At 41.0% G+C, this 27,616-nt stretch overlaps 1 protein-coding gene across 1 annotated transcript; it reads left to right on the forward strand.

Annotated features, from left to right (window-relative positions):
- Window positions 1–569: 569 nt before the first annotated feature.
- DPT (dermatopontin) lies at window positions 570–27,616 on the forward strand. Its single transcript, XM_040596841.1, has 4 exons — window positions 570–880; window positions 10,704–10,829; window positions 20,908–21,015; window positions 26,194–27,616. The coding sequence occupies exons 1-4, from the start codon at window positions 582–584 to the stop codon at window positions 26,258–26,260; spliced, it is 600 nt and encodes a 199-aa protein (XP_040452775.1). The 5' UTR covers window positions 570–581; the 3' UTR covers window positions 26,261–27,616.

Genomic DNA, 27,616 nt, shown 5'->3' on the forward strand with positions numbered 1-27,616 from the left:
GTCTCAGTCATTCAGACTCCACCTTCCCTCCAACCAAACCAAACCAAAATGTCTAAAGGATTTTTTACAACAGGAGTGGTGAACTCCCCCACCTTGCCCAATTCCATTCTTTCTAGGGACTGGAAGAATCATGTCACACATATTTAGGGAAGAGAAGGTGGGGACACACACACAACCACATTTTGTTGCATGTTATTAATGATGGAAAATGATAACTTCAAATCTAGCTTTAATTTTAAATAGTTTTCAAACTTAACTGTTGTCTTGAGGATGACAGTGGGACGTCTGTGACAGTTATAATATAATGCACATCTTGCTCTATACAGTAGCTCTGCAGCAAGGGTTCACAGATGGTTTGTGGTCGTGGGAAGACCCTGCTTTTACGGCCTGCAGACTTACTGTACTTGTGGAATTCCACCTTAAAAGTAATTGGACGAGTCTGCAACTCAGAGGTTTGCTAAGCAATGACACATTGCACTTGGATTGGAAGCATAACATCTGGAAGCCAAATGTTAGAGGAGATATAAAAGGGCCAGCCCAACAAACCAGCAGGGCATTTCTAAGCCAGGAACATCGTCAGGATGGACCTCGTCCTTCTCTGTGCGTTCCTGCCTCTGGTGACTGTGGCATGGGGCCAGTACAGTGACTATTACTATGGTCCCTACAACTATGGAGATAACGATGAATGGGTCAATGTGTACCGGCAGGGTTTCAACTTCCAGTGCCCACATGGGCAGGTGATCGTGGCTGTCAGGAGTGTTTTCAACAAGAAGGAAGGCTCCGACAGACTGTGGAACTACGCCTGCATGCCAGCAGCACAGAGCCTCGGTGAGCCGACAGAGTGCTGGTGGGAAGAGATCAACAGGGCGGGAACCGAATGGTAGGACACCCCAAACCATCCCTGGAGGGCACAGCCCTGCTACCCCCTGTGGAATGAGGGTACTAATACTGTGGTCAGAGCAATGCAAATGCATATTAATGCCATCATAACCAGCAGCTTTACTGCCCTGAACGACTGCCTTAGACTCATTAATCATGATGCATGTGTGTGAGATGATCAGCATCACATTTGCCTTCTCTATAGCAACTTCTTGCTGGAGGGTCTCAGTGTGCTTTAGAAATGCTGTGTTGCTTGGTCACTCACCTCAGCTGCAAAGTGGTTCTGTCTTGCTATTTTTTCACAGCTGAGGAAAATGAGGCATGAACCTTCAGTGAGGAGAGGATAAAGTCCCTCTTGAAAGGCCACACACTGAATCAGTGACTAAACTGGGGAACAAACTATAGAACTCCTCACCCCATCCTCCTGTTCTTATCACTAGAAAAAAAAAAAAATCATCTCTGTATTGCACTGGGTTTTCTCTTTGTGATTTTGTTGCTAAGCTTTTTGGCTTAGGCACAGTCAAAGGCTGTTTTCTAGTCATGCTGGTATTACAGGAGCCAAAAATGCACACTAACAAGCAATGATGGTCGCATATATATGCGTGATCATGATAGCAGAGGATCACGTTAATTCCCTAATACAGTCAGTTTTGGTTAACTAAACATTACATTTTCCATCAACCTTAGAGGCAAAGGTGATCACATTTTATGGCCACAATAATTTCTGGAAAGATAGTTCACGTTTAAGCAGCATGTACCCAGTATTTAATTATCTTCTGTTTTTTTTTGAAGAAATGTCAAACACAGTTTTGGAAACCCTTGAGTTTGAAATATTCTTTGGACAAAATGAAATGAATGCAAGAATACTTCGAAATACTTTAAATGGTTTTGTTCCAGAAATTGCAATGTAATTTTTGTAGATTTCATGCTATATGGGAACAGGTTAGCAATGAAATGTGAAGCTTCTGCTTTTTAAATGATTCAAAATTTTGTTCTGAATTATTCATACTCTTTCATTTACCACGTGACACATTCATATGGCTGATGCAATGCTAAGGAAAAAAAAGATTGACCCTATACTTAATTTTGGAATAAGAATCGAAAAGAAAGGGGGAGGGCTGCAAAGCAGGCAGAAAGACACTGTGATAATCCTGGATGACTTCTTCATTTTTCATACATTGATGCAATTTCTACTTATTGCACAGTAATTTTAAATTAGACCTTTCTATTGTTCAAAATAAAATTATTATTCTCTTTCTAAAAATCCCTGTCAGCAATTGCTCAAGTTCACTTCTCACAAACAGGATACTGTGTAAATCTATACAGAATGTTTTCTTCTGCTGTTTAACCATGGGGCTGTATTCATCACCATGCTCCGTATGCTTAGCATGACTATATCCACAATGTACTATCTGAATATTATTTCCTTCACCTCTTAAAGATATCTTTCCATTTTGTTGTCTTTCTTGCCTACATTTTTTTTTCTGCTAACCCTATCTTTTCCCCAAATGTATTTCTTTTCCAACCCCTCTTTAATATGTTTAACTGTTTCATTCTCTTTCCTAGCTTTAGGAGTTATTTTAGTTACTTCTTCCCTAGCTCACCTTTCCAGTCCATCTTTCTGTCTTTTACATCTATCTGTCTTCTCTGCACAGATCTCCTTCTTACTTCCTTCTGTCTGTTTCTGGGGGAGGAATACACCAAAGAGATTAGGGAACACATACCCCTTTGCAAAGGTGAACTTGTGCTCCTAATTACTTAGGCTATTTCTGTAAATCTTAGCTAGCTGTGCCTGGTTATGTTCTGCAGTTTTCTGCACCCAGGGCTGTGCTGGTTGCATCTACAGTGCTTCATGGACAGAAGCTTGCTGTAAGCCAGCACATCCCTTGCTGTGTCCAGACACTGCTGCCCAAGAACCCAGCTGGCTCATCCCAGACTGGAGTGAAAGTGTGGGCCAGCAGGCAGCCAGCCTGGAGTGTCTGAGTGCCAACTCAAACCTCAGATTAACGTGACAGCATGGATGTAGCCTGTGGGGCCTTTGACAGTCCCAGACCTTCTCTCTTGGCAATTTTGCTTCTCATAGCTGCATCTATTTTCTCTCTCTCTCTTCCATGCCCAGCTCAGTGTAATTTGGAGCCATCCCCAGTTCTAAAGCGACTCACTTAGTAATCAAGTGGCCACAAATATGAGTCACATTCTGTACCATTAGTTCCTGTTTGGCCACCTCTGTTTCCCCACTGATCTGACAAACCAATCTGTTGGTGAGCAATACATCACCCTCACGTCAGCTGACACAGCGCTCTGCTGAACTCGTTAGTCCATTCCCCATCCTGGCAGGATGAACTGCCATATATTCCTTCTTCAGCTCTGCCTCACAAGGTATTTCGTCTCACTTTGCACATCACATCCAGAGAGATTCAATAACTTATACCACCAATAACTACAAAACTGACAAGATTTTCCCCAAAATTTAAGGTACATTTCCTCTGCTGTAATTGAGGCTTTTTATTCTTTGTCCTGCCTTCACTAAGTACTGAGAACAAGCACACCACATCCTTTGTAAAATCTCTTTAACTTATTAATAAGTAGCAGCTAGGTCTTTCCCTCACAGACCTTCACCCATGCTTTTGCTTTCAGGCAGAACATGTCTCCATTCTTCTCCTTTGGAAGTTTCATATTCCAACATTCCTAAGCAAGCGCTGATGATACCTACAGCTCTCCTCTGAATTCCTTCCAGTTTCTCAGACATGTCCCAGAAACTCTAGTCTGTCAGAAACACCAAAAAATGACCTCTGACAAATTATGTTTATGGCATTATACAAATTACCATTCCTGACCATTGTGCAGCTGCACAACAGAGAGAAACCCAAGAAATATTTCCTTAGAAAAGACAAAACAATGAAAGCTTTAGAGAGAAAATGAAGTGCCAACATAAAGCAGAGAGAAGAAAGAGTCTCCAACTAAATCATTTTTTTTGGCCATTAGCACAGGAGGGGAATGGCAGAAATGGATGTGGGGAGCATAGCGATAGGAGAGTTGGGGGACTGGAGCACAGGAGGAAACCACTGTTTAGGTAAGTTTACTTCCTACACTAACTCTAGGTATTATATGGACTTCCAGGAACAAACGAATAAGACTGCATCTTACAGATATGAAAAAATGTATTCCACACAAAGAAGGCAACCACGCAGATCCACATTAGGCATCTAATCACGATGCCTACTTTATCACCTCTGCCCCCTTCCAGGGTCAATGGAGAGAAATGGGTACTCTAAAAACTGCTCTCTGGGGCAACCTCTCTCTCTCCAGAAGCAGACTCATGAAGACCAATCATCTCTGATAGTTGCCTAAAATTACCTACTGACATTTCAGAATACATCTAACTATAGGTACTCCACTTAATAAATGCATCCCTGAAGTTAAGGATATATGTACATACACTTCTGAAGGCAGCATGTTCTTTTGCGTTTTGCTGAATGGACATGAGAAACGTGAACATGCTACAAGACTCACAGGGAAAATTTTGGCAATAGATTGGATCACCTGATCAAGGATGTCTTCTCAGCTTCATTAATCTGTGAATACATTTAAAGTTAAGGAAGTGTACAAAAGCTTTGCTGAATCTGTCCCAACACCTTACTTCTGCAATGGCTACCTGTTAACCAAGATGCTGTTCAATACTGGGAGCAGAATCTGTTCTTGGCTAATTTGGAAACGCTCAAGTCTGAAGTAGGGAAAAGTGTTCAGGACATCCCCTGATTCCACACAATCCTTCTAAATGTTTGTATCCTGTGACATCCCATGGAATCCTGCCTTTTCAGACAGAATAAAGCTTATGCTCTTTGCTCTATTTGTACTGGAGGAAGCTTGACCTTGGGTAAATATTTCAGCACCTAAGAAAAGGTAAGTTCTGAGTGGTTGTGGGTGAGACTGTTCTTCACTTCTTTGCTGAATACTACAAAGTTCTCTCTACAGAGTCTTTGAACAAAGTACTCAAGAAAAAACTTTTTCTTGCCTGAAAGTAATCATAACAAAGGACGGGAATCACACAACCAACCAACCAAAAGTTTGCAAGTAAAAGACAAACAACTCTTCCTTCCAAGAGAAAGCATTTGTTTTACACCACATGATGCAGATGGAACCATGCCACATCCCCAATGCACTCCTGGTTACCCTTAAGGCACAGAGGAGAAACATTTCCAGCCAAGTGGTATTTAATGCATGTTTACTGCTTCTTTTCCTTGTTTGGACTTCTGAGAAAGTGTTTGGATGGGACTTGGAGAAAACAAATACCTAGATTCCCCCTCCCTAGTCCCATTCTCACTCTCCTTTGCCTTCTCTTTAAGTGCACAAACACACATGCAGATCCTTCAAGTAGGAATAAAGCCCTATTTCCTACAAACTAGTGCAAAGACAGACTCATGGGCAACAGAAATGTCTGCAGGAGCCTTCTGTTCAGGCACGGGCAGCAAACCCGGGTACATCTGTGAGGAACTGGTTTTGTTCTCAATGTCTGACCAATCCCAAATTTCAAATCTGAGACTGTGTTACCCAAACACAATAATCAAGCTGCCCTTTCACAATGTTCCCACTTGTGCTATCTACGCAAACAAGTTAATTTTCTTCCAAACCCTAGATTTATATTAAAGCAATAGTGGTATGAGCTTTTAGCACAGCTGCAATGGACTGAGTCCAGTGGGAGCATTTGAGGAGGATTCTTTCTGTAGATAGGAAACCTCATCAGCGACTGTCAAAAAGAAATCAACAGGGTGAATAGGGCCTTGCCTTCCCTCTGGGTGGGGAGCAGAAAGAAAGAAAGTCATCACTGACCCCTAAATGAAAGAAAGAGCTGAACATGACAGTAAGGTTGCCTTTGGCATGTGGAAGTCATGACAAGACATCTCACCATCCCATAAGATAGTGAAGACTCCTCATAGGAGTGACCATCGGAGACTTAGCATGGCCTAATCAAACATGGAAAAGTTGTTCCCTTTGAGTGCCAGAGTTTCAAGTGGCCTGAGCCTGCTCTCAGCCACTTATGTCTTCCCACTCATCTGTAACAGCCTGATGGTTAAATCAGCTTTCATCATGCCACTAACCAAATTATGCAAAAGGAAGGCACTCTACAAAAAAATAACTCAGAATAGCAGGACTGGGCCTCCCCTCCACAACTGTGTGAGAAGGAAATTAAGTTTTGGATAGTGAAAGGAACAGACTTTGGTAAAATAACACTCCAGGAGAACAGTCTATCTAATGTCTCATTTAAAAACATCTCTCATACTCTAACTGTGGTCTTACTGGCTGCACAAGGTTAGGCCACTTCTCTCCATATGCAATCCAGGGAAGATTACAGATGAAAGCATGCAGAATTATTTCTATGTCAGTTTGCCTTATCTGATATATCTCCATAATATACAGATCCAATCTGCTGTGACAGGCTCTAGAGAGATAGCTTTAAAGTAATTAATGATGCAAGTTTTACAGAAGCCATCTGCTCTACAGCAAAACAGTGGGATTTTTTTGAAGTACATAGAATGACACTGTCAGGTTACCCCGTTGTAAGGAACAAATTGCCCTTAATGCAGCATGACCCAGTGACTACTGAGCAATGTATCAGACTCTGCATGTTTCCAGAGAGCTTCAGGGAGTGCTAGCCAACCAGTGCAGCGGGGGCTCAACAAAGAGTCTAACAGATGCACTTATGGCATCTTGACTTGGGCTTCCCAGAGGGGATTTGTAATGAACAGGCTTCCTCTTTGGGTTGTCACCCTCAGGACAACATGCCGCTTAGGCTAACTCTTGAGGTATCTGAGGAACGGGGGGCCTTAGAGAGAGGTGTACACCACAGCACCAGCATTAGGTGGGGCACAAGACTCTGGGGCTTTGTCGAGCAAAGAGTAAAAATAAGATGAGGGCATAATTATGAAGTGTCACCACAATTGGTGCCATTGCCCGAAACTATTATACCGTTGCAAGCAGTGTTTGTCTTCAGGCTGGCAGACAACTCTGTTGAGTCAATGAGGTACATGCTTGGCCACTGAGGCTATTATCAATGTTTGCAAATAATGTGGCACAATTTACGTGCATCTGTAGGGTGAAACAGTTTGTGTATGGACCCAAAATTCACATATGTGTTTTGAGTGGATTTGTTTCAAACCAGCTCTAGTTTGATCTCACAGATAAAAGCTCGTTGATGAACAAGGAAAGCAGTCCTGATCTGAACTAAACTGGTAACATGGATGTACACTATGGGTGCTTACCATGACAGAACTCAGCTGTGCAACACTCATTAACCAGTTCAGAAGATTTGGTGAAGGAGGGGCTCTTCAGAGCAATTGCAGCAGGCCAGGAAAGTCTCAGCTACCATATCCCTGTTATTACACCAAACTCCTCCCAAAATAAGGCTGCATTGTTTACTTACTTTCTATGAAACACTGCAGCTATTTCCAACAGATGTAAACAAGGGAAGGTAAGGGCAGCTGCCCATTCAACAGCACCTGACCTTCACCACCACCAATCTTCCCACTCCCACACCTACCAGCCAGCTCACCTCCTCTTCTCCCAGTACCAGATCCAAAAGGCAACTCTTCATGCATTGCAACTTAAGCCAACAGAAAAACAAAACAACCTAGGCAACTTCAGCCAACAGAAAAACAAAACAACCTATCCATTGCCAAGTTTAATCCCACACAGTCCCAGCCAGTTTCTCATACTCTTCTGCATTCAACTTCTAAGCAGTATCTTCCTCTCTTCTTTGCAATGTCAGGATTTTATGAGTGAGGAGAACCCAGTGACATGAACTCTGAATACTGAATTATCCTCTATAACAGATGTGCCACAGAGTGGGTCTAGTGAAAAATGCTTTTTTTTTTTTTTTTTTTTACTTGACGATAAATCAAAAGTCCTGAATCACTAGTTTCTCTTCACCATACTGGTTTGCAGGATTTGCTGTGACAGGACTAGCAAATTTAACAGAGAAGGAAGAAATCCTCACATATTAAAGTTGTTTTCAGACTAGCGCATAGAGCAACTGACTAAAAAGGTGTGTGGGGAGGGGTTGTTTGTTTCCTGTGAAGAATTACTTTCTGCTTGTAGGAAAGATGCCAGCTGGGAAAAGGAAAGAAAATAAAAGATTTTATATGAGCTCACAAATAAATACTCCGATTTCTGGGAGCATCTCTTCATCCAGGAATATCTAGATTTGACTTGAAATTAGAAAAATCGGTGGGGTGGGGGGGTGGGGGACCTTCCATTATGTCAAAGCTAAAGAAAAGTACTTCAGCGTTCCCAGTATCTTTCTTTCACTGAACCCAATATTGAGCTTGAATAACAGATCGCAGGACTTTATGTGTATAAGACAGAAGTAGAGAGGGAGAAGTTATAATGAGCTTAAAATTATATTTCAGATTTTATTTGGAATGTTTTAAAATATATTGGAAATTTAATTATAAGACATGACTTATGTCCAGTTACACTCCCCATCCAGGAAACTAATTTTTAAGGTAACACCAAAAATATTTTTTTTAAATAAACTTTTCATGAGAGGATAGAATCAGGATCAAAAATAACCAAATCTTCCTAAAGTTTGCTGTCCAAATAACACTCTCATGTTTACATGCGTGTATAAGTTAGCTAGAGTTTTTTCAATCCACTATAGAGAGAAGGGTCCATCAGTGACACATTTCTATCAAAATGAATCCTTCCATCAAAATCAGACTGTATTAGTAGAGGTGTTCAAGAAAATAAAAACTGTTGTAGGGCAGAGAGAGGGGGAAAGAGGGCATGTCTTCCCAGACTGAATGTGAGCAAGTGGGGAGAGAAAAAGAAGGAATAACATCCTGCAAAGACAGGTATGGGCAGGAATATCAAATGCTGATTGATGGGGACAAGAAATTGCAGAGCAATGCCAAGTCACTGGGAGGAAGTGCAAAGGAAAAAGAGGACCAAAATGCTCCTGGTATCACACCTATGCAAAACATCTAGAAAACCTCACAGGGGCGCAAGTCTTGAGCAGTGGAAATGCATGTAACTGGGAAGGGGGAGAGGCACAAGATGAAAAGATACAAATTTGGTTCTATGTTACACAGATTAATGCTCATCCTGCAACAGGTACAACCATTCCCTATATTTCTGTGTATCAACCTTTCTTCCACCAGGATAACACCAATCATCTGCAGCTAACCAATATGTTTACACAGAGTCTTAGCCATATGTTCCCATGGCCTATGTGCCAAAAAACAGAGCAACTTCCTATCAAAGTCCTGCTGAAATCCTCTGAGTGAGAGCCAAACTGCCTTACTTGGTGTGATACCATAGCAACTCAGAGTCCCCATCATTGCTTAACTCTGAAGGTCCTCAAAGGAGTCTCAGAAAGCACAGCAAGTATATGCGACCCCAGCAATGTGGGACATGCAGGGATACAAACAAATGTAAATACTCATCTGAACAACAGAACACAGTGGAAGGGACATATAGAAGAGACCCCTGGTTCAAAGCCAGAAGCTGAAAGTTAGACTGAGGAATTAATCCCCGCACTGGTCAAAACCAATCAGTTTTTCAGTTTATGCATACAAACACTTGAGCCTCAGGCTTTGCGAGCACTAACACCTGTATGCGCAAGTGAACGACTTTCCAAACACTAAACTCTGCTAGATTATGTGTTTTCCCTTCTCCAGGCTCATTAAAATAAACTATCAGGTCACTGAATTAAACTAGGGGAATTTTTTTGGTATTTGTTAATCATAAAGTTCTTTTGAATGTGTCTTTTGGATATATCAAGGTATTTGATTTTACAGTATCGCAAGGAAGGTTTGCTATGGCTCTAGGCTGCCACTTTTCCTTGATGAAGGAAAAAGAAAGTAAAGAAAAGGAAAGGAAATACAAGAAATTGAATCCCTGTAATTTTCTCCAATAAAGAAACAATAAGCCTAGGAGGGGGCTTGAGAGAATGAGCACTCAAATGCTGAGTTAATGAGTTGTCTCTTTTCATGCTCTCCTTGTCTTTAGTCTCCAAGCAAGCTTATTCAAACTGATTATCACTTGAATTACTTCGGGTGTCACTGTCCAGTTGCTTGCAGGGTGTGCAGAAAGAAAAGCACATATCTGCATACTTAGAGACCATGTCTATTTTACTTGAAGGCAATACTTATGTGTATGACATAATTCTTGAGTGCACAGAAATCATGAAGCAGCCCATTTTTCTTTTGAAAATCCAGTCATAACATTTACGTGAGTCTTAAATTTTATAACATTTGAGTCTCAGTTCTCCTCACGTGATTGTTAGCAAATCACAATTTCATCACAAGCCTATAATGTTTTGAATTAAGTGTGCCTTCTCCTTCAGACAGATAATTGAGAAATAAATAAAATAAAATAATTTGTTGAATTTCTCTCATAGAAGAGTTTCTAAGGCTTCTTTTGTGTAGAGAAGCAGTTGAAAAAATGACTCCAGTGAACCCCAAATGATCAAATACCAACAAAGACAAAATAACAAAGTATTAATGGACTATTTTGGAGTCAGTCTCATGACTTGTGAACAGTTGAGAATGTCAACACCAGAACAATCTTCTTGCCTGATCAGCATACAGGAACGATTAAGTACTTTAGAACAGTTTAAAGTGCAACATAAATGTTAAGACATCCTTAGTTAACTAGCGCTGCTTTCTTATACAAAATGGTGCATACAGTGCTTCTCAATGCAAAGCCAAACCCTTAGCTTCCACCCTGAATCAAGATTTTTAACGCTGTTTTCAGAAATGTTTGAAACTATCAGGGAATCTAATGTTGTTTTCCTTATGTGCTCTCTTCTTTCTCCTCTTTATTAGGTATCAAACCTGCTCAAACAATGGGCTGGTGGCTGGTTTCCAGAGTCAGTATTTTCCATCTGTGCTTGACCGTGAATGGCAATTTTACTGCTGCCGCTATAGCCGGAGATGCCCGTATTCATGCTGGTGAGTTCAAGCAGCAACCAAACCCATTAGCCTTTTTTCCCCAGCAGTCCTATAAATGTTTTTTAGCTTCTTGGCCTGTTAAAGGCCTTGTCTGAGAAAAAATTAACTGTGTTTTTTGGGTCTAACCAAGTTATTTCCAGTCTGCTAACAGGATTCTTGAGGATCCATGGCTAAGGGAAGAGAATGAGGGCACAGTGATGCTGATGAGTGCAATGCAGTAGCTAGTCCTAAATGAACAGGTCTGGGTACTAGCAGCAGCCTAGCTGTGCTGGCAACCGTGACAGAAGTCTCCAAAGTGGAACAGCACTTGAAAAGTGGTGATACAGCCCCCACTGTAAATCCAGCACATTTACAGGAGTAGGAGCATTTCTGCACCTCACAATTGTGCCACAATGACTTACAGGAGTGAACTCACTGTCCGTTACCTCAGAAAAAATATCCTCTGGTTGACAACTTGGGATTTTTGTATTAGTAATGCACACAACTTGCTCCCTATCTCAAGGCTGTTTGAAGACCAAAGACAAAATGAGCTACTGATCATAGTCCAAACCTAAAAAAAAAAGGTGGCTTCACTCCAACACAGTATCACAACTGGTGGTGGCGACCTCACAGAGGCTGTGGAAAAATTAACTACACATTCCGAGCTTCCCTGTGTTCCCAGGTTTCTCTAAATTGAGACAGAAGCACAGAAGCAGAGTGTGTTAAGAAAGCTCGTACTGCTCCTGTTCATTCTGCATAAAAGAATTCATGATGTTATGCTCCAGGGCTATAATACAGCTATTATCACTGATACAAAGAATCACAACTGCACTTTAGGAAAAAAAAAAAAAGAAAAAAAGGAGGGGGAAATCTGTGCTTGAATCTCTGTTTCCAGAACTCAGCTTTGAAGTAAACTTCCCATTGAGATGCATACAAACTGTTTACATGCCCTTTGATCTTACTGGTCTGGCTGGCTACCGACCAAACACAACAGCAGTGCCTTGCTTTGCATCCTTCAGTCTCCTTGCAGCCAGGAGGAAAAGAAATTTTTTTATTATTTTTAAAGATTTTAAACGACAGGAACTCTGTAACAAAGCCTTTGATCATTTTTCTGCCCCTTTCCAGCCTACACTGCCTACAGATGTTCTCTGCCTGGGGGTTTATTTACATACCTGCCCAGGCTCTTCATTCTGAGGGAAACTCACTCTAACTTTTAAGCAGTTCTTCCAATCTCTCTTACAGCCCTCTCATATCGCATGTATTTTCAGAGAGACAGCAGAAATCTCTGACCTCTTTTGTTGTTATTGGCAATTCTGCCTCTCTCAGACGTCGTCTTGACAACTGGGAACAGCTTCGTCTCTGCCTTGCAAATTGGCATTCAGAGTAATGCAAACCCTAATGTAAATGTTTGGGGGTACTGATGTCTCATGTTTTCACCTCAGCTGCACAGGACTCCTATGCTGTCCTTGTATTTCCAACAGTGACAACACTCCATTTTTATGCTTGAAAAAGAATGCCTTATACAGTTCAGCTGCTATTGGTTTTCCATGGAGAAAAAGCAGCATTTCAAAGGCAGATGAAGTGTTTCTCCCTCTAAGCAGGGTAGAAATCCCATGTGCTCATGTTCTTCTGGGAGGGGAGAGCTGTAAAAAACCTCTAGGAAGACCTGTCACCTTGTAAAAAGCCTCTGGTGCACAGTTTGTGATTATGGGTTCATTATAAAATCATTTTGTACCCTGTATTACCAGGCTCAGTCAGTCCATCTGGAGCCTACTTTGTTCTGTTCAAGCTACTGGCCTATCTTTATACTTCCATATCCACTCTCAGCCTGGACAGTCTGTCATACCATTTCTTCTACTTGATAGCCTTGTTTGAGTTACTCTCTTGAAGTGCCTCCTTACAATATATTTCTAACTATTCCTTCCAAGGTCTCATTCTGACTTTGGAGTCAGCGAGGTAGGTACAAGCTCTTTCTACATACAGTTATCCAAATTAGGATGTTATGGTCTGGATGGACAGACAACTAGATGGCTAAAAAACTCGTGGTATAACAGGCTCAGAGGGTAGTGGTTAAAGGGTAGATACCTTGCCTGCTGCCCATTACAAGCACAGCGCTGTTACTAATGGTCTGCCCTGGGACCCATCCCACTTAATAACTTTATCAATGACCTTGAGGAGGTAACAGAGCACGCTTTCGCCAAGTTTGTGTATGACACCAGACTGGGGGGAACAGCTGATGTGCTTGAGGACAGGACTGCTGTTCAGAGGGATATAAAGAAAACTATTACCTCTATGAGGACAGTGAGATATTAGAGCAGGTTGCCCAGTGAAGATGTGCAGGATCCACCGTCAGAGGTTTTCAAGACTTGACTGAATAAAGCCCAGAGCAGCCTGGTCTGATCTCATGGTTGACCCTGCTTTGAGCAGGGGGCTGTACCAGAGGCCTGTTGAGGTCCTTTCCTGCCAGAGTTATCCTGTGATTCCAAATAGGCGGACTGTTCTGCTGGAGGGCCTACACCAAGCAGCTAAAATCTCCTCTCCAAAACAGTGGTCTCCTGCCTATTGTCTGCTGGGGATGCTTTCTTTTCTGTTTTACTCCCTCTACCCTGCCTTGACAGTGTCTGGGAGAGTGCTAGTTGTTATGCTAACATACAAGCAACATGAACTACAGTGTGGTAGCATGAAACCCCATGCTTCAGACCGACTTCTACTACCACAGATGTGACTTGTCTGAATTGTGAAACTTCAGTGTATAGCAACTAAACTTCCCATTCCCTAAGTCCAGGAGATCTCACTGACAACTTCACTCCCATTCGCATTTCCAAGTTATTGTCACAAAATAGTTTTCACACATCACACTTCTACTCTGTATCTTGCACTCTGTTTTAAGATACATTTGACAGAGACAATGTGTTTTCCAAACAATCTGCAAAGCAGTTTTGGGCTACCACAGGTAGGACCTCAAAATCTATATGCTTGTAAGACACAACAAAACTGTGTGTGCATATACAGTATCATTATTTATTACAGTTTCTGCCCCAACCTATAATGGTATTTATTCTGTTCCAGAAACTAGCTGTCAGTAAACTAGCCGTGGAAAAATGGCTATTAACATGTTGCTGACTCCTTTTTCTTCATTGAAGCAGCTTAATTTCATGCAAAGGCATCTATTTGTATAAGACTATGTGGAAAAGTAATACCAGGAAAATATGCAATGGTGGTGATGCCTCCTGGATCATGTACGAACATAGGAAGATCCATATTCAAAGACAATCCAGACTGCAGAATTTCTCAGCAGCCCTGAATTTTAATGTGCAATTAGTCCTTAATGTGCAATTAGTCCTTCATTGTGAAGCTAAACATGGGCATAAAGGCATTTTTGAGAAAACCGACAGTACTGAGGCATAACAAAACTATGTTTTAAATTAGCTCTCACCTTGGGTATTTGATCCTGGTATTTGATCCCTTTTTCTTCCAGTTGTCTCCATAGAGGACTCTATGGCCAATATAAAAGCAGTAAGACAGGTGATCCTTAAGCACCATTTCTCTTGACTTCTTCAGGACTACATTCCTTCTGAAATGAGCTGGTGTTCCCTACAATGAATAAAGACAGGTTGCCTCTATGTATATGAGCCACTCAAATGGTTTGTTAGAATTTGACCAAATTTTTACAGCTGGAACATCCCTGTGTTTTTTGAGTCCTGCTAATGCTTATTGAAATACTAATTTATGACACCATCATGCTGACTGAAACCCACACTTAAACACTTTGCTTAACTTAAGAACATGGTTAAAGCCAAATACATGCTTAACGACTTTGCTTGGTAGCATCTACATCCTTACTCTTAAGAACCCAGCAGTTCTGTTTCATAGCTCGTCTTCACATCATTAATTCTCAGTTTACCTGTACAGTAAGGCCATATTGAAAATAAACATACTAGTCTTTTCTAGTCTCATAGTTTTGCACTTGCTATTTTAATTTTTACAAGTACTTTGTTTCCTTCCTTACCATTCCAAGTCTTGTCATTGATTCTGACGTTTTTACCACACTGGAAATAATTAACATTCCTCACAGGAAGCAGAAAAGCTCCCGTTATTTACCTGGCTAGGGAATGCTACCACAGTAAAATAAATTGCGTGCTGATTCAGATCATAAAGGAAACAAATCCACTGCAGATGCAGAGACAGTGTTACTTAAGTGGTCCCATTAGAGCTCAGATTTTTCTCTTTACCAGGAAATTGAAAGCTCAACTCCATACTCTCAAAAGAAAACATGTCACAGAACAGCCCCAAGTCTGCACAGACTGTTTATGACTGTTTCCCCTCTCCAAACAGCCAGCAGTCCAAGTGCCAGAAGGCCTGTCTGGAGCTGTGGCTGCTCTCTGTCATGGTGACATTATCCAGGCAACAATTACATTTTCCAAGAGTTATGGAGCTTAAAGAACTTATTTGTTTTCTTGGTTCAACCTGCTACCATATTGAAACTGATGAGATCCTGTGCAGGTTTTGCAGAGATTACCAACAGCAGAGATACAAATCCAGGAGGTGAACTTAGAAAAGATGTGGTAGAAACATGCTCTTCTGGGCAACACAATCCCCCCCCCCCCCGCCACCCTTGATTTTTTTTTATGTATTTAACTGATATTTTTTTTTATATATCCCAGAAAATACAACCTTACAGTTCAATCTCCAGGACCATCTTCCAGAGACATCTTAGGAGAAATACATTTGCTTAACAATGGAAAGCTGGTTAATGTTATTTCAGACATTTTTCTTGAGGAATAGGCATAAGGTGCCCTGGGCTCTCTGCTGCTACTTGTGTCAGTATTGCACTAGCTCATGTAGGCCTTCAAGAAGAACCATGGTCCCCACAGCTGGCTTCATGGCTCCTCAGCCCTGTGAGAGTTTGTGGCTTTCACTACAACAGAGTGGAAACAGAAGGGCAGTGACGTGTCTAGGTGAATCTATGATCTTGGAGCTTGGAGCCTGAACTCAATTCCAAAATGCATGTGACATGGCCACATGAGAAAACTGCTCATCTCTAGAGCAATTCCAGGACATCTCTAGTTCCCTGGCAGCCCAGCAATCTGGGTTCTGTACTGGAAGCATTGGCAGGAATCTCTTTAGACAGTTTACTAAGACCTCTCAGCTTTTCAGCTTAATATGCTTCCAGCTGGAGAAAGAACTGAAATTGATTAAAGAGACTTAACATTCCCATGTTGACCGAATATAACATGCAGGCTCATGGCTCTTGAAAAAATATTGTCCTTTGGGAGAGCCGTATTCTTGAAGCATTTGTAAACAACTTCTGAAACAGTAAGGCTATTCAGGGGACACTCCTTGTCCTCAAAGGTCAGAAAGTTAATGTCAAAGCTTATGTTTTCCTCTTGAAATGGAACAGCTCCTTTTGTCTGTGGAATTGTTAGAGGAAGAGTTCAGCAGCAAATTGGAAAATGAAGGTTAAAGAGGAGCCATTCATCTTGTTAGCACTGTAGCTGCACAAGAAGTGGAAAGTGTAAGGCGCTCCAAAGCAATGTACTTACTAGCAGGGAATAAGTATATTCAACAGTTGGAGTAGGAAACCTTGAGCTCTACCACTGACTGTCTTTGATATTTTAAAAGACTCATTTCTTTTGTCTGCTTGATATCCGGAGGCTAGACATACCCACAGTTCCCATTTACTTCTCTAAGGGGCAGGCTGTACAATACTAATAAGGCCATTGGTGTGACTTCATCTTCTTATCAGTAAAAAATAGACTTATGATAACTATATCTGAAGTCAGTCATTAAAGAGTGCTAGGGATCACCGTAGTTTAGTACAAAACATTCTTCTGCGTACTAAACGAGTAACTCTGTGTTTTCTATTAATCTCTAACATAGTAATTCCTCACAATGGAAAATAAACAACATTACTAGTTTCAGATTAAAATAATAACAATGGTAACTCTGTTAAATATTTAACACCTTTTTTCAATACACTTCATACCCTGAGCAAGGTTTATAGGATTATAGTAAAGTACGTTAGAAACATGTGGGGATGGGTGGGGTGCTGAAACCAGTCAGAAGACAAACCATCCCACACCAACTCTGTACCAGTTGAAAACTCTATTGTGAAAATACCTTTTTCTGTCAGGTTTTCCTGCTCTCCCACACACATGCCAAACCACCTACATCCTTCTCACAAATTTCTCTTTCCCAGTCTTTAATGTAGAATTACGTGCTTTCTCCTCTCTTGACAATGCCACTAGTGCTCTGAGTGTCTTATGTCCAAACATCATACACCAGATACTAACCTGAAGTGGATTTGCAAAGCCAAATCAGAGTTCCTCTGTTTCCTATATTAATTCTTGCAAACAGATTATATAGATTGAAAAGACTACCACTTGCTAAAGGTCTCACATTACTACTTTCTCTCCTACGAGCCCTTCCCCAAATTTAACACCTTTGTGCATATCTGGGTTTAGTAAGCAATCCCACCAAATACACCATGATAGCCCCTACACAGACTGTCTGCCTCCTTGAGATTTGTTTGGCATTAAATTACTCAGTGCCTAGGTCTCACAACCAGTGTAACACAGGACTTCTCACAGCTGCTTTGCAAGCCTTTCATCTAGGGCCTTCCCTCACGTACCCCTTCAGGCACCACAAGCACAACAGCTTGGTCCTAGAGGCCTTAGATCATCCCAAGTGGCAGCAGCAACTTTGTCACTCAGCAAACCCAAGCTTCGCACTGCTCCCCTATCCCTGTTTTCTTTGCCAAGAGGTCAATGCCAGAAGTGCTTACAGGGCCCTCATGCAGGTTACTGTGAGTGGCTCTTCCCAAAGGGGTCTTGTCCTTGGGCTTGGACTCCTCAGGAGTCCAGACTCCTGTGGGCAGGCAAACCCTTACCAACTAGGGCAAAAAGTGTCTTTCACTTGTTTCATGACTCCTCTCAGGTATAAACCATACATTGCCACAAATGGCTTACAAATGCTACCACATTTGTAAATAAATTACCTGTCTGTAGGGTCCTCGTAGGTGGTTCACAGTTGATATGCGTTATAGAGTAAAATAATATTTTCAGTTAAGCACTTGATAATGTTTACACACCAAGCTACCACAAATGCTGAGGGAACCACTGTCCTGTGCTGCGCAGACCACTTTAAGAAGACCCTTAATGGCTGAGTTAAATGACCTTTCTCCCCTTCATGAAGAGAAAACCATGTACTGAATATCCCTATGCATTAAACGCTACAGCATCTCTCAGTGCAGATACAATTTGTGCAACTTACCCCCAGGATTCCAGAAATGGGGATAATAGAGAAGGGCTGGGTCACACCACAGACCTCTGCTATATGGACAACCAATTGCATTTTCCTCTAAAGGATACAGCGCAATCCAGACGACCTTGAGAGGCATGGGCTTAATGGAACAGTTTCATAACTGAGTATGGCAAACATCAAAGAGAACTGAATTAGACACACAGATCACACAGACCCAAGTGAACTTGAACATTGCTGTCATAGGACTACTTATAATTTTTTTCTCCTGAACAAAAGGAATAAGTAGGCATCTGTCTATGTAACAAGACAATCCAGAGCAGCTCAAGTCCCCAAATACTTTACTTTTGGTAATTGCATGTTTTTGATTTTTGAATATTTCTTAGCAGAGAAGCCTTAAGAAGCTCAATAGTAATGTGGAGAAGTTAGTAGAGAAGGAGGGGGAGATGCCAGCAGGCAGAAAGAAAAGAGAGGGAAGCTAAGTGAAGGCTGCCTACTGCATTCACTTCAGAATAACACTGCCTGCTTCTGCGAAAGACCCTTCACAGTAATTCACGAGCTTGTCATCGGATTCACTTTTCAGCTGAAGAAAAGGCTCATGAAACAAGGTCAAAGAACTGACTCTCAGTTCTGTCTCTGAGCAGAGCTGAAAGCAGCTTTTTAACCTTGTGTTTTGTGCAGTCTTGTCTGCCCAGTACATAGTGTTGGTCAAGATTACAGAACATTTTCCTTGCTGAATGCCAAACAGATGTTATGAAACACATTTGGTGGAACATATATAAACACGTCTTAGTGTTTTCTCATAATAATAGCTAAAAAAAGCCCCCAAACTTGGGGTTGATGGGTGAATACAAAATGAAATCCTGGTCCACAGCTGGTCTTCATGCCAGATTTTAAAAACCTGCTATGACCCAGGAACATTCAAAGATGTGTCTATCAGTCAACTCAGGCTGCAACTTGGTAAACTAAATATGGGCACTCTCATCTGACAGAGGGAGCAGACACACCATTAAACTTTCTTATCCTCCAAAACATTCTGCCTGTTGGGAACGGTACCTACCACGAGCTAACTCACAAATTGTGTCTTTGAGATATCTGCTGAGACAGTGCTAGTTGGTCTGGGCTAAAACTGTCCCAGGGGCCGTTCTAATAATTTACATGTCGAAGCAATCAAGTTACAGTGCCCGGAAACATTTTCTGGCATTGTGTAATTTACTAGCACAGATGTAGCCCCAGTTTCTCTTGGCCTGTGGCTATGGATCCAGAAATATTCTAAAGATTCAGATCCATCACTTCACTGATGGGAGATTCCTGCGTGCAAAAAAGTCCTCGTCAAGGCCTCGATTTCTGTGTAAAGAAAATGGACAAAATACAGACCAGGTAGCAGAGGTCAGGCTTTCTGAAGTATAGTCTAGCTCCCATTACAGCTCTGGGCATGGAGTGCAGGGCCCTGAAAGCAGCTCTTTACAAACTGGAGGGCTTTCAGCAAGCTGGCTATACCGTGGGACCAGCTTATGCTCAGGTTAAGGTTCTTTTCTTGGGCCATAAAAGTGTGTTACAGATTCAAGTCATAGGTTGTCAAAGTAAAAAAGTATTCAAATTAGAGTTGTAAACTTTCTGACACTGACAAATAAATATATATTTAGAAGCACAAGGGGAGATCTAAAAGCAGAAATGATAATGTCAGCCTTCAATCAAAAAAATAAACTAGGTTTGCCATGGTTCAACAGAAACACATTTAGGTGATGAACTTTAGTCTATGGAAAATCACCAGCTAACTGGTGAGATGTCATGAGAAACAGCTTTTTGTAATATTTGCATTTATTTTCTTCGTCTGGGTCAGAGACAGTTCCCTTTAAATCCATAGTGGTCTCATTCTGGACTTTCATGGGAGCTGGACTGAAAACTGTGGCTCTAATTTTCCCACTTGCAGAGCATACGTTTGACTCCATATATTTATCCATCCAAACAATTGCCAGTGTAGGTGGTTTCTTCTCTTTCTCCTAGTCCACAGCAGCTGTCTGCATGACCTGTGAAATACTGCTGTTCATTTCTTTTCAAAGGCATAGCACAGCAAGAGCTCTGCAAACCCGTGGATCCTTGGTCAGCTCCCATGTGAAATGAGTGCCAGGTTTCCATTCCTGACCTCTAACATAATGTTGACATAAAGTACTGGTCAAGGTCCCAGTCCCTTCCTGCATCTGTTCATTATCTGTAAAACCAAGTACAGTATTACTTGCCTGTTTCCCAGGGAAGCAGTAACTATAATTCTAATCAGATTAATAAGTGCGGAAGCACTTTGAGCTCCTTAGATAAAATACTCTGCACAAATATTGTCCAGGCCCATATTTTTACATTATTAACTAGGCAGAAATTAGAAACAACAAAGGAATGGATTAATGGCTACATTCATTTAATATAATTAATAAATGGATAAATGCTTGTAGTTATTTGACTTGGTAACATTTACAGCACTCTACAGCAGCAAACCAACCAGACTCACAAGAGGATGGAGCAAATCCTTGCAATAAAGATAAAAGTAGTAGACAAGCTTTACATTATTGTTCAGGCTGCTTTTACTCCAGAGCTGCAGATGCATACACATATAATACTCCAACTTGCTCTTAACATTTTTAAACTTACTGAAATTTACTCAAATAGCTACATGAATTAGTTGCGTAGAAGCAAAAGGCAGTGTCATAGGTGAGACTATGTCTTGTGGTGCTGCTAAGAAACAAGAATTTCCAAAGAAGGAAAAATCTATTTGAGTTGCATTCAGTCAACTGAACTTTTCTTTAAGATGGTAAATTATATTATTTTCTTTTTCCTTAATGCAAAGGTTAACAACAGAACATCCAGGACACTATGGAGAAGATATGGACATGATGATGTACAGCTACGATCATTACATACGTGGGGCAACCACAACTTTCTCTGCTGTGCACAGGTTTGCTTTTCATCTATTTCATTTTTTTTAAAAAAAAAAAAAAAAAGGTCTTCTTTTTCTATTTCCCCCAGACACTGCATGGTTACTCTACATCAGGCTAGTACTTCTGCAGACCAAAGTTCACAGTGCATGTGGCTGATTGTCCAGGGTGGTGTATCAGGAACAGGGCATTTTCATGCACAAGGGGATAATTTGCCATGTCTGAGTAGTAAAAAATATAGCAATGGTAGGCTTGGCTAAATCTGAGCTCCACAAAGGGTAACAGATTTTTAGTATTGTTTCTCACCTATCTGTAATTGGACCATCATTCACCTAACTCAATAAAACCAGCCTGAACACCCTGTCATTTCAAGGGATGAGAGAGTTATTTTGGCCCACTTTTCTTTGCAAAGAAGCACAGGGAATCTGCCAGCATTCAAAGATAAGCCCATACAAACTGCAGCGTGAATGCTGTAAACTGCCCAAGCCATTGCAACACAATTCTAACAGATCTGAAGCAACATCAGGAACTGATCCCTTTCCAAAAATGTGTTAACTACTTTTTCCTGATCAGTCCTGGTCATTACTTGACATTTGCTAATCCTCTTGAGTGAGGACCTATGGCTAGTGAAGTTGTAGTCATGCAGACTCATAATTGCTCTGCTCAGTTAAAAAGAAGTGTCTCTCCCTCTTTACTAGGAGATTGTAAGCAGTCACTGAAACCTGACTCTGGGAGAGGGATCTTGATTCTTTCCTCTCAAGCTGACCTCTAATACATCATGAGCTATTTCTTTGCTGATGTTTATTATATAACAGACACCTCAGTCCAGTATATTAAAGCATTTGTTATCAAACACAGCACAGACAGCAAGGCAAGGTGTGCTGCACCGTATTGCTGCCAAGACTGGCTGCAGGAGAAGAGGGGAGAGAAAAGAGAAGTGGGAGTTTAAACACACCAACATTTCAAGCTGTCTCTAATAACACCCAAAGAAGCTGAGGTGCTTTTGTGACTGTGATGCTCTCAGCTTGCCCGAGTTCACTAGGGATCTCTCAGCCAAAAGATTACCTAAAGTAAGGAGGCTCTTCCAGAAATAATAACACGTTGTCAGACTGCTGCAGGTCCATAACTGTAATTTTCTGGCTACAATCCATTAGCCTGTTTATTACTAAATGGAAACCATGTCTGCAAATTGTTCCTAGAAGCGGAAGAGTAACTTTCACAGTTAATTGACTCAAAGTTATCTATCCCTTTAGATAAAGAATTTCCAAGGTTGCAAGGGACATCCTTGTTGTGGTTTGTTGTTGTTGTTTGGTTTTTTTTTTTTTCTCTTAAATATTATCCACTGCTATTCTTAATACTTCTTCCTCATGGCTGTGGCAGAGTAGGGGAGGTAACACAGACAGTGCACTCCCCTGTTCCCAGCTTCAATCAAATGTGGACCAGAGTAGTCAGGAATCACAAGGATGAGCCCGGAAAACAGAGCAGTTGAGGTAACAAATTGCCTCTGAGCAGATTTCTGTGACTGCTAAAGGCTTAACACAGCTTTCAGAAGGGGATGGCGGTGGAGGGACTGGCCAGGAGCAGAGGCAGCATCATGGGGATGTACAGCAGGAGTACAGGCCTTCAAGGTTATGGAATCACAGTACCTGGGAAGGAAAGAATACACGAACACCTTTGTCCTACCACTGCTGTGACAGCAGCGATGAACCTGCAATAGTAGCAGGTGGAAAGCATGGAGAAATTTTTTCGTGAATTGCAGTCTAGGAAACTTTTCTGTGCCAATGAACTTTCTGGCCCCCAGCTTCCAGAATGACTAAAACCAATTTCTGTTACCTAGCATATGAAGTGGAAAAAATTCCTGCTACACCAATTCATAATTCAGATTCACGCTGTAACTCTCCTGAGTGATATACTCACAACAGTCAGCAAAGTTTGTTATCCTAAACGGTTCTTTGCAGCTAAGTGAGGCAGAATAGGAGCAGAAAAAGTTATCCTGAGTCGTAGTCTACCAGGAGCTTGGACACCTGCAACTTGTCTGTGTAAACATGCTGTAGATTTTGAGACTTCTTTTCATTTTCAAGCATATTAAACTTGTGTCCATACTATTTAGCCCACGATGTGCAATGTCCTTGAGCTAACGAGAGGCACGAAAAAAGCCTCTGAAGGTATTTCAGTTTAAGCTTTTCTAATCACTTCAAACAGTTAGGTATTTTTAGAGGTTTTGAATAAACTTGCAGAAATCATATCCTCCCTTCCTACTTCCTAAAATATTGCATCACTGAGGTCACTAGCAATACACAGATACTTGAGAGAGTATGTGATGCCTCTGGCAAAAAGCTGTAGAAAGTTTAGAAAAAGTGGTATCCCCACCTTCTTTTCTGTAATCACTTTGTGAGTCTCCATGCCTGTGTATCAGGAATGAATGAAGGAGTTGCCGTGCATCATCATCAGTTTTAAGTGCTTATTTGTGGACAACAGACTTTGGAGATAGTTAATATTTACATATTTATAACAATACTCTTGAGTCCAGAGAGCACCACTGGAACATTCACAGCCCAACCTGCAGCAAGTAGCCTGGACAGGGAGGTGGGGGTTACCAGACGTGCTCAGTAGTTGCCACAGCTTGCCCTTTGCTGCACATACAGACTGTCATTAGCTTTTTTTTTTTTTCACAAAACTGTTCTCTGCTCTGAATAGCTGGTAATTTCTAAAATGCTCAGAAATCATCACTGAAAGATAGATCAACACCCAGATACCCCAGCAGTAAGTACATCTGAAATACTGGACAAGTTGGATATCTACTGAGCTTAGCTGAGCAAAATAATAGATGCCTAATAAGTTTCATATAACCAAAGAAAGAGGATTTTTCCAAAATCAGTATGAATAGGAATTCACAGAATCTTTTAACTGAACTGGAAACAGATTAGTCCGCAATATTTGGAGATAAAAGATATTTTGCCTATAGCTTCAAAAATTCAAATCTGACAGCACACGACAGCTGGAGAGTAAAAGTGACAATTCAATACTGACTACAAGGAAAATGCATGAAATTAGCAATTTGTGGGGGACCTATAAACTGGTATTAAGGATCTGCAAAGGCAAGTTCATACATATTCTGGAGTATGCCACATAAGGCAATTCCTGACAGGATCTGTACCCGCACTGGAAAACCGGTAAGGGATCTACAAATGGAAACAGGCTGATAACTACTGAATTAAACACACAGCACCAACGATACAAAGTAATTGCCTGCATCCTGAAAAGTTGGACATATATGTTTAATTTCAAACTCAAGTAATGCAAAAAAAAAAAAGATAAATTAAGACATTAAATGCATAAATCTATTGGCCATCAACCATCTGCATAAATACTAAAGTGTCTGCAAGTTCAAGCTTAAATTACAACTTCAGAAATGATTCTGTTCAAGTAGTCTAAAGCTTGTTATTAATTCAGGTAACAAAAATACACTTACTTTCACGAACTTGACTTTTAACTTTACAATACCCTATTTTAGAAAAATTACTTGAACTCAGCTTTTGATCTAAAAGTCTTTCTGACAATGGGTGTTAGTTTAGCAGACCTTAATTTTGACCCATATAGTCTTGTTAATCTACATGTGAGGCATCTTTTTTTTGTCTCTCTGGGTAGCTTAGTGACCAAAAGGGTAATAGCTTTCTTTGAAGAGCGTGCACATAATCCAAACGAGGACTTCCCAAAATAAATCTAGAAATTAATCTTGCATTTTATTAACCTTTGATAACAGTTTTATGAGGAAATTACAATTTAAAAACATCTAAGAAAGGCATAAAGAAAACCAAACCTAAACATTCTATAACTAAACACTGACTCGCTGATGAGTATGAGGCAGACTCAGTTCCAAATGACACTTAGCATAAACTGATGAAGTAGCATAGTAAATTCCCAATTTAAAAAACTCAGTTCGTGAAAGCTGAAATGAGACACTTTACACCTCCACAGAGCTAAGAGTCAAATTAATCTTATTCCAAGACAGATTCACCCAGTCAATGAAACCACGCAAGAGCAGTTAATACCAAAATCTGGGCTCAGCACATCCCTGAGAGGCAGCAGGTTCTGCACAACTTTCCTCGCTGTTTGGAGCTGGCCACCAGAAAACCAGGATGGAGCAGGGCTCTGTAAAGCAAGCTCCTATTGAATCACTCAGCAGCATTACCTGTTCCATGCCTTAGGTTTAGGAGATCACTATTAGCAGAATCCAAACTTCCAGAAGCCTCTCAGAGTACTACCCATTAACAATTTATATGACAGCTGCCATCTCCAAGGACTGTACTTTAGCTCTAACTCCTGTTAGCAGGTAATAAGCAGCCTAAATTGAACATTTGCTCCACAGCAGGACAGCATTTGATCCTCTGAAATCATGCTTTTTCTCAAGTGAAAAGTTAATGCACAATAAGCTAAGGTGGAAATTTGCAGCCTGCTGCAGCTATTGGACACTAAATCAACAGCTTCCACTGTTGAATCCTGCTGCTCCAGTTACACTTCCTACTAACAATAGTTAAGAGGTATCGTATCACTCTCCTGAGAGAGAATACAGACATCCAATTACTCATAAACTAGGAAGAGCATAAACTCTCCTTACACTCGCAAACATTACCCTGCCTCACATGTGACTTGTGCAGATCAAGGATGAGAAGTGAATTTAATTTATCTCACTATTGATCGCTTCACATGTATATTAAAGGATATCAGCTAGAAGACCTCGTAGTGGAAAGGAAAAAAAAAAAAAAAAACCAACAAAAGAGTGATTTTTGCTGTGTGGACAACTCCCCACTTCAGAATGGCTTGAAAATCACCCACGTATTTTAGTGTGTACACCTCCATGAGCAATATATCACATGACAATAACTTTTGACAGAACCACGCCTTTCCTCTTGGTCACTGATTTAAAGTTGATTCAGGACTGATCACCATCAACTCATTGCTTTCTGGAGGATGCTCAGAAACCTAATTATTCAGAGAGCTGATGTTCTTAACTTGTAAGGGAGTGATTTAATGTCCTTCCAGCCCATAAAACCACAAAGCACCCAGAGGAAAGTCAGGTAATGGCAAATGGATATTTTTGTTGACACAATACCTAGTGTAAAGTTATTCTTACTTGTATAGTCTTATCCTCTTCAGTCCTGTCTCACTAATATCTCTCTCATCTCTCTCTCATGCAGGGATCGTCAGTGGAAATTCATTGTCTGCAGGATGACAGAGTATGATTGCCCATTTCAAAATGTTTAACAAGATTGAGTGTACCCCACTAGGAAAATGTGGGGATGGACAGGGTGGGATGAGGGTCAATAATTACAGGAGAAGGGCAAATAGGCTCACAAAAAAAAAAGCACCAACACTCATCAGCTGTCTGCTGAAGATATAATTCTTTCCCTCTGGAGCTAATAAATAAATTGCCAACCCACGTGCTTGCAACAGCAGTTTTGGAGGATTCCTTCAAGCTGCACTGGCAGTTGTATCCCCCATTGCAAATCCCCCCCATAAGCAAAATAAAATTGCTTATGACATACACATTTATGATACACAAATCTATGGCATATGCACAGTTACATTTTTTATATATATGTATAGCCATTCTTTCACATAGCAACTTCATATAAATTGCTTCCCAGCACAATCACTCCAAATGAGGTGGAAACATACTATAAGCTTTCCAACATCCACTAGACTTTGTCTTCTACTTGTATTGGAACCAACCTAGTGACTCCTACCATCTTCTCAGTGTTTAGCAGCTGAAAATGTGCTGAAAGCAGCATCAGGAGGTCTCTGATGTACTGCATTTCGTCTCACCTGTTACGGCCCCCAGCATAACTCCATTGCAACAAAGGTCTGCCTGCACAGGGCAATGAATTCCAAGTATTTAGAACAATGGAAGACATCAATGTCTGATTAAAATGAGGGTAGATCCATCAATAAAAACAGAAGTCTAACCCAGCCTCACTGAGGATCTGTTACATTGTCTTAAAAGTCTCTAATGATACAACTAGCCAGGAGCTCTACTCTGGACAAACCCAGGAGTAGGTCAGGCCACTCACACTCCCAGTAAATATTACACTGCACTTGTCATCAGGATTCTACTTTTCAGGTGGATTTGGTTTCCACTATGGATGCCTATACAATATCCATCTGCCCTTAGGAATATATACTTGGCTTACAACAGACAAATAAAACTAATGACTTAGGTGACCTCTGTTCCTCCAACTTACAGATCTCATTCCCTGTAAAGGATACACTGACCACCTTTCAAGACTGCACAGCACTTGTGCAGCTGTAATCCAACAAGAAAGTCTATTGATCTCTTCCAGGAAGATCTGAGATAGGATTTCTTGTCTTGAACAAAACAGAATTTAGGGCTGTTTCTCAGCTGATGAAGTTAATGGTAAATTTAGCAGTGGCTTCAATGGTGCTAGCTCAAGGGCCATGGTGACCCCAATGTGCCAATTTAAGGTTGCAAAGCTTCACATGAAACAGTGATGTCGGCCAGTCAGTTTCCACATTCCAAGCATTTTTAACATATTTACTAGCATACCCTCAAGCGTGAACATTAAAACTACACTTGTCCAATAAAGAATAATAAGTTTTGCA

The sequence above is a fragment of the Falco naumanni genome, chromosome 5 (genome assembly GCF_017639655.2).
Source record: "Falco naumanni isolate bFalNau1 chromosome 5, bFalNau1.pat, whole genome shotgun sequence".
In the NCBI taxonomy this organism is placed as follows: Eukaryota; Metazoa; Chordata; class Aves; order Falconiformes; family Falconidae; genus Falco; species Falco naumanni.